Below are 16,643 nucleotides of genomic sequence, written 5' to 3'. Positions count from 1 at the left end.
GCTTCACAGAATGCTTTAAAAGCAGCCCATGATCAATAGCACAAATATATTGCATTATTGATTTTGCTCCTCTAAGAAGATGTGAAGACAGCAAAGATACAATGCTTAAAGTGAGACTCCGTTTTTCGTTGAGAAAAAAAAACAATGCACTCCAGGTCAGCTCTATACATTACAAGGCGTTTAAGAAACATTATTCCAATCCTTACCTATTTTCTTATGTGTAGAAGTGAGCCCCCCCCCCCCCCCCCCCCAACAAAAGAAAATCGAATTTAATTTCAATTTGCATCAAAAATGAGCCTTCCTGTTGTTGTCTCTATATCTTGAAATTACATCAGCATAGAGGCAACGATCAGCTTCTTTTCAACGTATAATGCAAAGGTAGTGCGTTCAGAGAGAGTGCTGTGCATATATCGGCTATACATTTGAAAGTCCCCTTTGTGTACAGCAAGGCCAGCCAGTCAGAGCCTTGTTTACGGGTATGGTCTCAACTGTGTCATGTAAAGTGCCTTTTTCCAGAATTGTAGACACTTTATTTTTTCTCTTCCCCCCCCCCCCCCCGTCCTTTCTTTGGTAGCCACCTCCTCAGACCCAATCCTACCCACTTTGAGGCCATATAGTAGGGCCATCCTCTAATGCCACATAACAAGTGTTGCCACCATTTCACCTGTACTGACATGACGGCTACTAGCAACACTCCCACCTCCCTCCATATGGGGTGTAACCACAGCTGAGATTGACGTCTTCTCCCCGCAGACATCTAGGCTGGGGGGGATTAGGTTTACTTACTTGGGGCTACTTCAAGCCCCTAGCAGTCTATCTGGTCCCTCACTGGAGTTCTGCTGCCCTCTAGGGTGTTGCTGTACCCTTCCAAAGATACCCAACCACATCTGTGGCCTCTCTAGATCGCACTCCTGAATCTGGGAGCCTTCTGCTCTTGCACAGTTCACAAACACTTAAATTGCACAAACACAGAACACTCCTGACCATAGGAGAATGATCAAGATAGTTACGCAGACCTCTCCTGATGCCCGCACAGTAGCCCATGACCACAGCTGTAATCTTTTTGAGGGGACAGTGGCAGACTGGAGGGCAGCGGAACTACAGCAAGAGACCTGATAGACTGCTAGGAGAAAGAGGACCCAGGTAAGTAAATCTAAACTACCCCCCCAGCCCCCACCACCACTACCAATGCATAACCATTCACCCACCGCAAACCCAAGCATATACGCAGCGCATAAAAATAAAAAATATTAGGCGCTACAGAACATAGGCAACCATAGAAATTAAGACTATGGGGGGAGAATTGGGCACCGGAGGCACCAGAAAAAATAGCAGGCGGCAAACTGCAGCTACAAATAGTGGGCACAAGAGCTCGCTTTTTGTGATCACAGTGTACATAGAGGGGGCCCCAGCACCCACTATCCTATCGGGCGCACAACTTTAATTGTAATTTCTATTGGCGACTATGGCTGCACCCAAAATTCCATGGTGCTTCTGGCACCCAAATTTCCTGATTCCTCAGTAAAGGGCTAAGTACGCACAGACCTCGATCAGCAGCTGACACCTGTGGTGAGGTGAGGAGGGGCTCTGACTCATCCTCTTTTTTTGTAGAGCTTTGCTGAAGCTTCTGGTGCTTGAGGAGCGGCTGGAGACACGCTCAGCAGGGCAGGATGTGGTGCGCACTTGCTTCTCACTCCCCCAAACTTCAAAAGCGGCAGCACAACAGGCATCGGCTGAGTGGGAGAAAGGTGGCAGAGAATCGGGAAGGCACCTGCAATCTATGCTGGAACAAAGAATGTCTCTGCATGATGCTCTGCTTCCTCTCTCCCGCCCAGCCTATGCCTGCCATGCCACCGTCGGGAGGAGTAAGGAGCAAGTGCATGTAGTCAGCTGCTCTAAGTATCAGCTTGGCTCTGCAAGGACACATTACTTGCAAATGGGACTCATGGGCATGGTACTGCTGGCCGAGCCCCATACTCACTCGCGCCCTATACTCATTCGGGCCCCATACACCAGTCCCCCCCTAAGATGCCCTGATGGCGGCCCTGGTCAGTAAATTCCACCTGAGACTCTTACTACTCAGTAATCAATTTTGAACAGAAAAATTTTGGCTGGATAAGGCAGAAAAAGAAAGACTGCATCTGTGCTTTTATTAAACACAAGACTTTCACAACATTCTAGTGGATTTATAGGCATGGATGAACTACATCAGAGTCCTCAGGGCCCATCAATAGTTTGTTTTGCAGCAAACCACACACATGCACAGGTGAGGTAATTAATGTCTCAGCAGAGCTGATTGACTACCTCTGTGGATTTCAACAAAACATGCACTGTTGGACCTTGACAGGGTTGGGGAACACTGAACTACATGGTCACTTTAAACGTGTTTATAAAATAAAGTTTCGATGCAAAACTTTTAATTGCAAAAACAAAATAAAGCTATGAAATCTTGTAAAAATACTAACAACTTGAAATGAAATGGTATAAAAATCAGTACAGTGTGTTTTGTGATGCATATTATGCCTGATGAATGCAAGCAGCTCTAGAATCATGCGTGCTATGCAGTCCTTGCCTTCAGGAACATACCTAGAATATTAGCCAAATGAAAACTAAGAAGGTGAAAAACCTGAAAGACTACAGTGTTCATCACATGCTAGATAAGCAAATATATATTTGGCATAAGTAAATGTATGAGCTCTGAGCTGATCATGTACATATGTGGAGATTTCTCGACACGTTTCGTGAATAAGGCCGTTGTATAAATTACTTCTTCAGGAGAAGCGTATTATTCTTGGCTTAAAGGCACAAATACACTGTAGGCTGGTATCCCATGGATTCAAAAGCAGATCTCATATTTGTATGTCTCTCATTTATATTGCCAGCTCCCAGATGTCAAAATCATCACAATTGGAAACAAGGAGCGTGTTAATTGTCTGTGGGTTATAAGTCAGGGAAAACCTGCAGGTTTCAGCATGTGTGAGATAGTCCCAGTAGCTCTCTGATTTTGTCTCTTTACTATTCAGGCCTTGGCCTCTCCCAGGATGTGGCTGGAGCTACCTTCATGGCGGTGGGAAGTTCAGCACCAGAATTTGTCACTGCATTTCTAGGTAATGCTGTTTTATAAAATTAATGTTAAATACCAAGTTCAGATGCAATTTTACATGCATGCAATAGAATGTTAAGCTACATTATCTATAAAAAAAAGTGAAGTTTCTTTGTGAACTCGTAAGATGCCTTATTAGCCAATTCCCTGTTCTCCCAGTGACTTTAAAGCCACACCTCGCAACTAGAGGCTGACGACCTTGATAAGTTATAAGTCAGCAGGGAGGCATAGATCGATTTCCACTATCCACGAACTGCAATCAATTTCCACATGTGATTTTGAATGCGGAATCGCAGCTTATTGAAATCAATAGGCTGCATCCTAATAGCGTACAGCACCAAAAATCATGCCGGCTGCAGTTTTCTGCACACCGCATCCCTATATCCGTGCAAGGCACGGCTATGGCGTTTTGGCTGCAGTACCGCAAAAGCACAGGTGTCACGTCCGATTTGGAACCGGCTGTGGCACTCAGTGGAAACTGTCCCTTTTAAAGGGAACCTGAACTGAGTAAAATTATTTAAAATAAACAAATAATGTAGCTGCAAATGGATATTACATATGGATGAATGGATTACATACTTGCCTCGCCATTAGTTCCTCCCAGAAGCTTACCAGGAAGCTGTTATGGTATAATGGCCATTTTCAAAATGGTGGACAGAGAATTCCATTGATCACAGCGGACAAATGGGATGAAGGAGAGGAGAAAGAGATTGATGAGTACACTACACAGGAGGTAAGTATGACATGTTTATGTTTTGATTTTTAATTTTCAGTTCAGGTTCTCTTTAAAACAGAGCAATCACAATTTTGCCCACCCCTTTCCCTGCATGACCTTTTACTAAAGAAGGAAGGTTTAAAACTGACTGGTTGTGAGCTAGCAGCTGTCAGTTATTGAGGATCTATGAATTGGTGCAGCAGCTATATTTCTCTACTATTGTGCAAAATCTTCCAGGTTTTTAACCAAATATTTTTATGCACGATTAATTAAAAAAATGTCTGTCTATCAAAGTTGTATTAAATGAAATGAACTAGAACTTTAAAACCTTGATAAGAGATAATCCAATGCAGGGCTTGCTCATCCACAACACATATGTGCTCCCATGATAGATATAACACAATCCAATTAAAGGCTATACACTCTGAGCCAAGCATTTATTTATTTATGGTAATCGGCTGCTGGTAGCAGTGATAATCCAAATAAACAGGGCCAGCCAGCTCACTGCCTATTGCACTCCATGAGAGATTCTCTCATGTATGACCACACATCTTCTGTATGCAAATCAAATATAGGTGTAATTACAAACGACAAGGACACATGCTGCATACACACAGCTCTGTGAGAATTACATCAAATGTTTCAGTTGTAAACTGGAAAATAGTCTATTCCTTACACTTAGGGCTCTTTTTCACAAGAAAACATGATTGCTATTGCTCTGCGATCATGTTTCTTTCCAATTTTCACCACTGCGATTCTGCAATCATCCATCGGGTGTATGAAGTGATTGCAGTGTTACATTTGCAATTTTGCTTTGGGGGAAAAATGAGCAAGAAATGGCCAAATCACCTGAAAATGACACATCGGTGCAATTGCTATGCGATTGTCCCACATTCTTATACAAAGTACAGGAGATGAATCGCACACAAAATTCAGCAGGATGACTATTGTGCTCAGGGAAAAACTTGTGCTGCAAATGGATCACACTAATGGAAATGGTCAAAGTTTTTTTTCATACCTAGTATTTTGTGATCCGCTCGCGATTCGGATCATATCTTCATTGAAGGATCTAAGGTTTTTTTTTTTTCTTAATAAACATAAGTACTGAATAAAGTATACTTATGCACACTCAGGAGCTTTCAGGCCCCTTTTACACGTGGGCACGTTTTTGCGTTGCGTTACCTTTTCTGCACACGGGGTAACGCAACAGCAAAGAAAGTGTATGGGGCCTAGTACACTAGCCGCATACTGTTCCGCTGCGCTTCCAATTCGTTGCCGACCTACAGCAAAGTCAGCAGTGCATTACTGTACAACTTTCGGTGGAATGAATGGAAGTCAATGGATGACGCAAAGAATGTACATTTGTTGGCGTCACCCAGTGACGTACTTCCTGTCTGCCAGGGAGTGCATTACTGGGCAAGGGCGGCATGTGGGGGTGGCACTATGCATATGACTCTGCCAGCGCACTCTGCTGGAGGATCATGTGAATTGATTTTTTTTTTTTTTTTGCCGTTGAGCAAGCAGGGTCGGCGCATCACACCGCAACGCTTACCCTAAATGTAAAATGCCCTCAGATATCCTTTTGTATTGTCATGTGTCTAAGCAATTCACAGTACAATAGCTAGCTAAGCTTGCGGGTACTCTCAGTAATGTCCCTCCACGTGAATTAAATTTATTAAAACTGTATGCAACCCCCACTGCTTGGCGCATATCCGATTATAGCGAGGATTGCTAAAACGTTGGGGAATTAACATGATGCCATTGCATATACGGTAAATGTTTGCATCTACATTAACGATTTTCTATTTAAAGCAGATCCGAGATGAAAAACTAACTATAACAAGTAGCTTGTCTATATATCTTATCTAAAGTGTAGATGGTTTACACAGCACATCTAGCTGCAAACAGTTTTAATAGAATATGATTATTTATTCCTGTGATACAATGACAGCAGCCATGTTGTTGTAAACATTACACAGAGGCAGGCTTATCTGTATCTTGAGCCATCAGCCTAATCCCCTCTCCCTCCTCCTCCCCCCCCCCCCCCCCCCCCCTGCCTCTGAAATCAATGGCTAGTAACACCTCACCCTCCTCCTGCCCAGACTGAGCTCCCATGAGCCCTTGGTTCTCTGAAAGCCTGTGGGCGTGGCTTTTTTAGTTTATAGGGAATTAGAGTATTAAAACAAAAACAAAAAATATTTGGCTTGAGGAATGCCCTATAAACAATAGGAAAGGAACACAATTATGCAATGTGTTAAAGTTCACCTCGGATCCACTTTAATGAGTACGTAGTACTGTTTTTTTGTTTCTTTTTTTCTTGTTATAAATCTGTTTCACTGCAAGTACATTCATGCTACTGTCATCACATGACTGCTATAACAGGAACACACTTTTAATTTCCCAATGTCGAACTGATAATTTCTGACATGTCCAAACAGCTATGGTTCGATAACTGGATATATGTTTCTGGTCACTACTGCGCAAAATTGATCCAGTTATTGATCGAGAGAACATCAGAGATGTCGGAAATTATCGGTTTGACATGTCGATCTGACGGGAAATTGAATGGGCATGTACCAAGCATAGTTTTTAAGAGGGATTGACAAAATGAAATTCAGAACAGAACACAACACAACAACAAACACAGAACATTTACATTCCTATTACACTCTGCACTGTGTTTATTATGTAGTCTACATCCTCATCCTCCATTGCAAGCATTCCAATATAATCCTAAATGTGTCTGCTGTAAGGAATCTCATCTCTGTCAACCTTGCTCTTTTCACGTACAGTGCCGGGTAGAGGGAAGCTTGTTATCTTCCCTTCTGCCCCTCCCACAGGATTGGCTTTAGTCAGAGGCTGTAAAGATGGAAAATGCCTGGAACGTGTTTTCTTTATTTACTATATAAAATCTACTGAAATCAAAATGTGGACAGTACAATACAAGTATTTATCTATTTATACAGTATATGTGTTGGTTTTTTTCTGGTGCAGAATGGCTGACACTCGTGCTTTCAACCCTAACTGTAGAATGTAGACTGATATGGTTCAGAATAAGGCTATACACTGTTGTCACCTAAGAGCAGACAATCTTAAACTGATACAGTCTAGGTCAGTGATGACTAACCTTGGCACTCCAGCTGTGGTGGAACTACAAGTTCCATGAGGCATTGCAATACTCTGACAGCTCTTAGCATAACTCGGGGAGGCAGAGGCATGATGGATTAGTAGTTTTGTCACAGCTGGAGTGCCAAGGTTAGCCATCACTGGTATAGGTTTTCTGGATCACTTGAGTTATCCATTCTTTTGTAGCCAATAATAAATCAGGCCCTATGTGATAAAATACCAAATGCTTTACCCACAATCTGAGCATGTTGTTAAAATATGAATTTGTCACAGTATACTTTTTTGTTTAGTTTTTTATGTTCAGTGTCTTACAATGTTCTGGTCATAATAATGTACATATTGGCTATGGCTAGCCTAATCATTGACAGGTGCTAGTCTAATGCATTTTCATTCTATTTTGTATTTCAGGTGTTTTTGTAACCAAAGGTGATATTGGAATCAGCACTATAGTTGGATCTGCTGTGTACAATCTCCTTGGAATATGTGCCGCTTGTTGCTTGTTCTTCTATGGTATAGTACCTAATATATTATCTAAGCATAGATATGCATTTTAAAGCAAGTCTATGCTTAATACTATTAGCTAAAGGGGGAAAGAAGAAACCAGGCTAGAACTGACTAGCTCAGCATTGCCCTGCATATCTTGCCTCCCAGAGCAGCAGTGGTGTGTGTCCTTCTTATCCAAGCACTTTTCCAACATTCTGATGCTTTTACCAGCCAGGCAGAATTTTTATAGATTAACATTAGGCGGTGTCGTATGTGCATGTGATACCTATAATTAGTGGATGGAAGTTGTGCCAAGATGCAGGCACTAGAGAGAAGCTGCAATTTACTGCAAACTATTATCCAGTAATTAGGCAGCTGTTACAAGAAACAATGGAGGATACAGCCCAGCCCTTTAAAGGTTTATAAACTAAAGGGATAGGGAAAGTGGGAACACAAGGTGGAGTAGTTAGCAAGCTGTATATTGGCTGAGGTCCGGTGCACATCAAAACCCGCTAGCAGATCCGCAAAATGCTAGCAGATTTTTAAATGCCCCCTACTTCAACCTCTTCAAGAAGGCCCTCAAAACTCACCTTTTCACTCTGGCCTACCACCCCTCACAAGTGCTCTAAACCCGCAGCTGAACTCTGGTCCTCCTACCTTTCGTGTCCCTACCTCTCCCTCTAGATTGTAAGCCTTCAGGCAGGGTGCTCCTCCTTGTGTGTCCTACCTGATCATGCACCTCCATTACTGTGAACCCATGCTATGCATTTGAGTGAACCTAACTTGCCTAATCTCCATGCTCCCATCCAGTGACTGACTAAGCATTACCTTGTACTCATACTGTGCAGCGTGATATGGTTTTTTTTGTATTCATGTATTGTCATATTGCTGTATGTCACCCCTAAATATGGTCTGTAACCTAAAGTAATGTCCAGCGCTGTGTAATATGTTGGCGCTTTATAAATTCAATAAATAATGCTGCCAGGACAAAGGGTTTTAATTCATCTCATTGATAGAAGATGGCCCCGGGCATAACCCATGCCAGCAAATGCACAGGACCAAGTGTGCCAAAAACCAGCACCTGCATGCATGTCATACGTACAGTATACAGTATATCATGATGCATTGCACACGTGTACATGACCCTCAACACATGGACGGAGCAACCACAGCCTCCCGATGTATAATTACTGCGTGATTTCCAGCTGAAGTAATGTTTAGTTTAAATAATAATACTGGCATATATAAGTGGCAGTTATAAAGAATAATGAGCTCTTTAAAATGCATGTTAGTATCTCATGGCTCGGCAAGCCAGAGTTAAATATTTATCTTCTTTCCTTCTTCACACAGATACTAAGAATATCTTGCTGGCCATTATTTCGAGATTGTGTTGCATATGCAATCAGCGTGGGAGCAGTAATTGTCATAACGTTTGACAACACAATTTACTGGTAGGTAAACTCTGACGGACTGAAAGACTTTTGTGTTCCTGGAAATCTCTGTATGACATGTTTGAAACCGTTCTGCTGGGTTGAGGAGGTGGGGCACTGGCACCGGGGCCCGCCAAAGTCTTTTGAAGGATCCAGTCCAACTGCTTATTGAATTCTACAGTAAATACATTCAGATTAAGTATGAGTAAAATAATGCATCTGGTCAGTATTCAGGAACCCATAAAATGTCTCATTGAGGGGACAGCCACAGAAATGATCGACCTCGGTTTGACACATATTTCTGAATATTTAAAGTCGAGCTATAGTCATCACTTATACTTTTTTTATAATTTTTTTTTTAAATAATTTTATTCATTACATTATTTTCACTACAGTTCCTGTTAAGCACTTTGAGATATGATGGCTTTGGCCTCTTTAGGACCAGAGCCATGTGTGTCCTTTTAAGACAGGTGATTGCTGTGATTGGCTCACAGCAATCTCAGGTCCTACCCAATATACAGAAGCTCTGCTCTGAGAGTGACAGCAGAGCAAGCGGGAATGGCGAGAGCAAGCAGACAGAGTAGCAGTGATTGAAATATACGCCCTGGCAGGAATAATCGGCCACAAACTGCGTAGATTTCAATCACCGATGGCCAGAAGCAGTTAAGGTGTGTACACATCTTTGACTTATGTTGCCCATCGGAGATCAGAACCCAATCCCCTTGGGCGGCATTGCTGGGATGGCCAGTACTGACGAATGTCAGCAATGTAGCTGACAATGGCCTCAATTCACTAAGATCATGCTGGAGATAATAAGGCAAGAGAAAACTTACCTCCACACGTGAGAGAGTTATCTTACCTCTTCATTCCTTAAGTTACCTCCTCTGTAGTTAATTTACCTCCTCTGTAGTTATTTTCACATGCAGCTAATTAACAGCCTGTCTTTAACTCTGGAGTTATTTTAAGGATTGGAGAATAAATTTAAAGACAGAAGAGTTAACTTTAGGCTTGCCTGAGGTAAAATGTTTCCTGAATACTACATGCCTTATCACCATGGTAACAACTCTAGAAGAGTTATTAAAGACAGGAGATAAGTTTAGTGAATTGAGGCCAATGTGTTCTGTTGCTAAGCAGGGGGGAGAGGGAAGGAGGAGGGACAATGGAGCAGCATGTGTGCGACATCAGTCGCCTCAGCCAACTTTAGTCAAGCATGTGCACGAGCCTTCATATGTACTCATCAGTGAAAATTATGGATTTGAATGATTCTGTACATGAGGATCGAAGAGTAGCAATAAAATGTACGCAGCTTAAAAGAAATCCCTCATGTACTGTTGTTTCAGAAAGTATCTTACTGTGTATTTAGAATTCTGTTGGATGTGTTATTGTATCATCTTGTAGGTCATGGATTTTAATGTAGTGAAGAAGATTGAGCAAACAATAATATTGTTAGTAATTAGAAGAGCACTTGGTGTTTTACTGAATAGGAAATTGAATTTGTAAAACGGAATATGCCATTGGAGAGCTTCGATAAGTCTCGAAATCTCATTACTGTAATCCAGAACATCACTCCATTTTGCCAGAAGTCCATCGTGAAAACAAGTGTCCACCCCTACTGCAAAGAGGAATTTTGGCAGCGTTACATAAGCAAAACTTATGCTCTCATTCCCGCCTCTACAGCAATGGAGCACCCTGCCCACCCTTCTGAGGGATATTAGCAGGTGGGCACAGAGGGGTAGCTAGAATTTTCAGTGCTCAGGGACATAGTTTGTTTTTGCAACCTCCTCTGGACAGTCCTGCACAGAAAATTGGGTGTGACCACGCACCAGAATGTTGGCGTGATCATGGGCAGAGCCAAATGTACAAATGTTGTTTTAGATAGCCAGGTGTGCCCCCCTTCCATTCAGATGGCCTGATGTGCACCCCTTTAGCTAGACACACGTGCACCCACCACCCCTCGTTAGATACTCAGATGTGTTGATGGCTGCAAAAGACTCACCAGTTTCAATGTTCCGGCGATGATGTCATCTCTCCTCTGCAGCGCCCAGCATCCTCTCCTTGGTAACAGCTGCATCTCTTGTCAAATTACACCGCTGTTACCAAGGAGACAACTCTGGGTGTGCTGCAGAGGAGATATGATATTGGAGCAGGTGAGTTTTATGCTGTTGTAGTATTAATGTTCCTGCACTTCTCTGCAGAGGAAAGGAGGAGGAGAAGTGGGGGCACTTTGGGTGGCCAGCGAGCTGCCTCTCACGCATGAAGGGGTGTGGTGTCCATGCTGACTACCCTCACAGTGCTGCACCCAGAAACAAATGTCCCCCTTTTCCCCATAGCTACCCCTCTGGGTGGGCGGGAATCCGCTTCACTGTAGCGACAAGGAAGAGCACTATTCCTGCAGTTGAGTTGAATGATTGTTTTCACAATAGGCTCCTGGCAAAATCTAGTGGTGTTCCTGGATATGAGGAAGGCAATTCGGGAGAACTTTATAGAAGTTCTCCATATCCATAGCCGGCCTTTGACCGGAGCGGTCGCTCAGGGCGCTGCTTTCAAGGGGGCACCTATAGATGGCTACCTATACTGAGGGCACCTACACCTGACTTCCTATACTGGGGACACCTATAGCTGGCTACCTATACTGAGGGAGGGCACCTACTCCTGGCTACATATACTGAGGGCACCAACACATGGCAACCTATACTGGAGGCACCTACGCCTGGTTACATATGGGGGGAGACCTTCACCCGACTTCCTATACTGGGGGCACCTATAGCTGGCTACCTATACTGAGGGTACCTACACATGATATCCTATACTGGGGGCACCTATACTTGGCTAGATACCTAAACTGAGTCTGAGGGCGTTTTTCTTTGGGGGGGGGGGGGGGCGCAATGCGGCTATAATGCGTGGTGAACATTGTCAGTGCTGTGCTATCATTCCAAATTAGGGAAGGGGGGGGGGGGCTAACTGTGCGTGTGCACGCGTGAAGAGGATGAAGGGGGGGGGCACAAAAATCTGGTTTCGCTCAGGGCGCTGGGAAACCTAAGGCCGGCCCTGTCCATATCATATGTCATTGATTAATTTAATTTTTACTTTATTTACTTTTATTTCTTACTTTTAAACCGTGGGCACAGGGGATTGAAGTTTTTTATTTTGAAAATTCATACGGTTTCTACAGTAATACTAGACAAGAATGTAAGGTTCTCAGTTCAAACGTCATATGTGGAAGTTTCTAGCTTCTGTTTACCTGTATCACATACTTGTTTTCAGGTGTAAAAATGTGAATATTAGTAACACGCATATATTACTTCTGTTCTAGGTATGAATCTGCTTCATTGCTTCTGGTGTACACACTGTACATTGCAGTGTTGATCTTTGACATTAGAATTAGTCAGTATGTGGTAAGCAAGTTCAGCCCTTGCTGCAGATGTTTTGCAGATGCAATGGAAGGAAGCACTGAGCAGCAGCCCCTGCTGGGATGGAAAGAAGAGAGCGTCCGTGTGGTTCGTCACCAATCCCGATCCGATAGTGGCATCTTCCAAGAAGACTCGGATTACTCTCAGCTCTCTCTGAGCCTACATGGACTAAATGAACTTTATGAAGGTCAGTAAAGGGTATTGACTGCATCTTTTTATATGAAAAAATGTGCTCTGGTTGGATGGTTATTTGTTCCCGTAAACTGCAGCTGCTTACATACTGAAAATTGCAGGAGACGCATGTATAGCCAGTACTTGTAATACAGTTACCAACAGCCTAACAGAAATTTTAAAGGACCACTATCATGAAAATTGTACAATTTAAAATTTATGTAAACACATACAAATAAGTACATTTTTTTTCAGAGTAAAATGAGCCATACATTTATTTCCTCCTATGTTGCGGTCACTTACAGAACTGGCAGGTTTTTGGACTAGCCCTTCTCCTCATGGGAGGTTCTCAGGGTTTTCTTTAGTTTCAAAAGCACACGGTGCATGGCAGCTGCTCTGTCCAACTGCCTGAAAAGTGTGCAGGGAGGCTGGCCAGCATCTTTGTATAACTCGTTTTCAGGGAGTGTCTTTAATAAGAATATAGGTCATACTGAGAATCCCCCATGAAGAGATGGACTAGTCCAAAACCTGTCAGTTTTGTCTGATTTCTACTACTTAATGTAAGTGACAGCAACATAGGAGAAAAGTAATATATGTCTCATTTTACTCTGGAAGATACATACATAAATTTTACAATTGTTTGTGATGGTGTTCCTTTAATAACTTAACGTACTATTGTGTTTTTGGCCTTTGGTAAGTAATTCAATAACCAGAAGAAACTAATGCAAACCTGGGAACAGCATACAAACTCTATGCAGATATCCCTGGCCAAGATTCACACCTGAGACTCTTGTGCTATTGCAGTGTTGTTAGATTTCTGATAATTAAAGGACACCTGGAATGGAAGCTGCCATAATTATTTCCATGTAAAGAATACCAGTTGCCGGTCAGTCCTGTTAACCTTTCATGCATCAGTAGTGTCTGAATCACACACTGGAAACAAGCATGCAGCTAATCCAGTCAGAAACATCTGCTCTGCATGCTTGTTCAGCATTTATGGCTAAAAGTATTAGAGGCAGAGGATCAGCAGGACAGCCAGGCAGTGTGCATTGTTTAAAAGGAAATACATTTAGCAGCCCCCATATTCTTCTCACTACAGTTGTCATTTAAGCTTTCTGATGCTACAGATTCACTTTAAGTCACAAACCAATATGAAACCAAGTCTTTCCAATAATGTATACAAAGTGCAGTGAGGTAGATCTAAGTCACTCCTGCCACTAATTATAATAGCCAAGACATAAATAGATTTATTGTCTAGAAAACAAGACTTCATAGCTTACGGTTTCCCATGGCAAGAACCAAGATTGCCCTTAGAAAATGGAGAACTTTAATTAAGTTGTAGTTGCAAGGGTTGTCTTGAGAAGATTCTCCATCCCTGCTCTGACATATGTCACTTTGGCTTATCTTGTTTTGTTGTACGTTTCTATATAATAGACCCTCCAAGTGTGTTCACGATGCCTGATGATGATGTGAAAAGAATTCTATGGGTCCTGTCACTGCCAATCATTACATTGCTCTACCTGACTGTACCTGACTGCAGAAGAAAGGCTTGGCATAATTGGTTCATCCTGACATTTATAATGGCTGCTGTCTGGATCTCTGGAGTGACCTATATTCTTGTGTGGATGGTGACCATTGTGGGTAGGTATGGGTATTTTCATGGATTTTATCCGCTGTGTTCTTCCTGCATTTAGGAAATGTTCTTCTCTGTCCATGAAAATGTTTGCCATGCTTATCATTGGAGCATCTCTATCTGATCTCTATATGAATTTGCAACACTCCGGATCTCATGCTTGTAACACTCAGTAAACAAAGCCCTGTGTTGGCCTAAGGGGGCACTTAAAACCTGCATAAATTAATGTTAAAAAAAAGCATTCATTAAAAACTATCTAGCACTAACCTCTGTCAAGGTTACTTGAGAGAATGTTTCCAGCAGCAAGGGAAATGTTATAAACGTAGCCTTTTATAAATGAGTTACATGAGGTAAATATGTTGAATAAACATTATTTTCCTGTTCAGTTTTCAGATACCTTCAGTCATCCTAATCAATTAATGTTTACAGTATCTTAAAGTAAGAACATCATTCCATCTTTATGACTACACAGTAAACAATACAATTGGTCATTAAAAACACATTCCAGGTGCCTTAAGAGTTTATGATTCTGTCGGGCGATGGATAATAAATCCTGGAAGAGAAACCTGAGCACCATTAAATAGTACAGCATCCTGGGATCTGGCTGCTTTCATAGTGTCCTCCTTTAGTTGGAAAGAAAGGAAGGCAACAAACAATATCCCTGGAGAGGAGGTGATCTTCCTCCTCGCCCACATTGGCCTCATCACCCCTGGGTCTCAACGCATGATACTTTCTAATAAGATCAATAGGCTCTTCCTTAGGGAGTTCCAGCAATTCATTGAAAATCTGTTAAGACTGTTTCTCTGTTCAGATTTGATTTGGCTGGATAGATTCAGGGACGCTGAGATTGTTTTGGTCTTCTGGGTTATGTGTCTATTCATCTTAACCAGCCTCTGGTTATCAGTCAAAGAGGTTATAAGCCTCCCCATAATGGCTTCAATGTCCTCCCTCCCTCGCTTTACTATGATGACAGTAAGGGTTTGTTTAATTTCTTCTGCCATCTCAATTATTGCCCCCATGATCCCTCTGTTGTGCTCCTGTCTGGCAAGTTTGATAAGGTGAGTCCACAGGGCAGGACCATCTTAGATGCTTCACAGTCCATAGAGGCCGCACTCTGGAGAACATTTTACCAGAAATCTCCCATACACAGAGAGGCCTGGGAGTCCCTCTGCGGTTTGCTATGGGACTGAGTTCTAGTGATCTTTCCCATTGTTGATGATGGGATAGGTCCTTATGAATATCTAATGAAAGCTTTGCAGGGAGATTCTCTCAAGTTAGGTGGCCATTCTGTTTGGGCACCAAGCCATGCTCTACTTTAGATGCTTACAGTTTAAGTAAGAGGACCTAAACTCTTCCACAGAAGAGAAGGAAAACACAGAGAACCTCACCCTGTTTGTATTTAGAGATAGCAGCATGTCTAATTCCCCCTTATCTGGAGGTAATGAGCCCCTGTATTTGAGCTGTCATCTCTGTCTGAACTATGCCACGGTGTGCCGTTCACACAGGCTATATGTAAACACAGGTGTTTACCCCTGTATGCACTTCCATGAAACCAGGAAGTAACTACACTGCAGCATCTCTGGAAGCTCTAGAAGCAGTGAGGCTACGTTTCCACTGTAGAGTAAAATTTCCGCCTGCAAAAAATCATGTAAGATTTTTCTGCTTTGTGAAAATTTGCATGTAAATTTTTACGCGTTTTAATGCTTACACTAAGATTCGCATTAGTTAAATATAACATATTCTGCCTAGTAACAGCTTAGTCATGACTGCTGACAACTTCCTGTAACCATAGATCTAATGGGAATTTTCACGCAACGTGAAAATTTGTATTATACAAAGCATTGTATGCGAATCATACACGATGTCCAACATTTTCTGAGAGAAAAATCTGACACCACGCACAAGTGGAAACCTAGCCTAACAAAGAAATGTTTTTCTGTATAGGTCATTATGCTGTTGCTTACCTTTTTAGAGCAGAGAGAAAGTCCTGGGTTTAGATCAGCTTTAAACCCAGATAATACACACAGCTCACATGTAGACCAATATTAATGAGTTATTTTGTCACATTTTACACCAGTTATATGTTTGACTTTTTTGTTGAGGTATAAAATAAGATTTAGTTATCAAAATATATATATATATTTTTTCATTTGGATAGGTTACATTTTATTCCCTAATGGCAAACCTGTTCACGCACTGATTTTATTACACATTGAGGATAGAGGATCCAATATATATCCACATTTTTCAGTGAAGTAGAAAATCTTGTCTGCTTCTGCAGCACATAGTTAACAGCCACACTTTGAGTACCGGTATTTGCATTATTAGTATAGGAGAGGACTGACTAGATAGTAGCATTATTATCTTTTAGTACAAGAAAACTGATGTATAAAATGTTTCACAGATTTCTAATGTTCTCTTCTTCTATATAATGGCTTGGGTTGTAGAATTTCATATCCTTGGAATCAGCCACTTGTGTGAACAAATATTACAGTTATACCGAAGACTGCCAAGAAGTGCATAGCTGGAATTCTCATAGATCATCCCTTTCATTCCTAGCCCAGGGATTACT

The 16,643-nt window shown here is 42.0% G+C and overlaps 1 protein-coding gene across 1 annotated transcript in view; it reads left to right on the top strand.

Annotated features, from left to right (window-relative positions):
- The window catches only part of SLC24A5 (solute carrier family 24 member 5), a 65,908-nt gene that overhangs the window by 30,487 nt on the left and 18,778 nt on the right, over positions 1-16,643 (top strand). The window contains exons 3-7 of the mRNA XM_068272514.1: positions 3,024-3,107; positions 7,353-7,459; positions 8,778-8,878; positions 12,171-12,454; positions 13,873-14,079. Of these exons, the coding sequence (XP_068128615.1) occupies positions 3,024-3,107; positions 7,353-7,459; positions 8,778-8,878; positions 12,171-12,454; positions 13,873-14,079 (783 nt within the window). The remainder of the gene's footprint in view (positions 1-3,023; positions 3,108-7,352; positions 7,460-8,777; positions 8,879-12,170; positions 12,455-13,872; positions 14,080-16,643) is intronic.

This window comes from Hyperolius riggenbachi, chromosome 3, assembly GCF_040937935.1.
Source record: "Hyperolius riggenbachi isolate aHypRig1 chromosome 3, aHypRig1.pri, whole genome shotgun sequence".
Taxonomy (NCBI): Eukaryota; Metazoa; Chordata; class Amphibia; order Anura; family Hyperoliidae; genus Hyperolius; species Hyperolius riggenbachi.
Note: the sequence above shows the minus strand (reverse complement) of the source record. Positions and strands in the feature narration are given on the sequence as shown.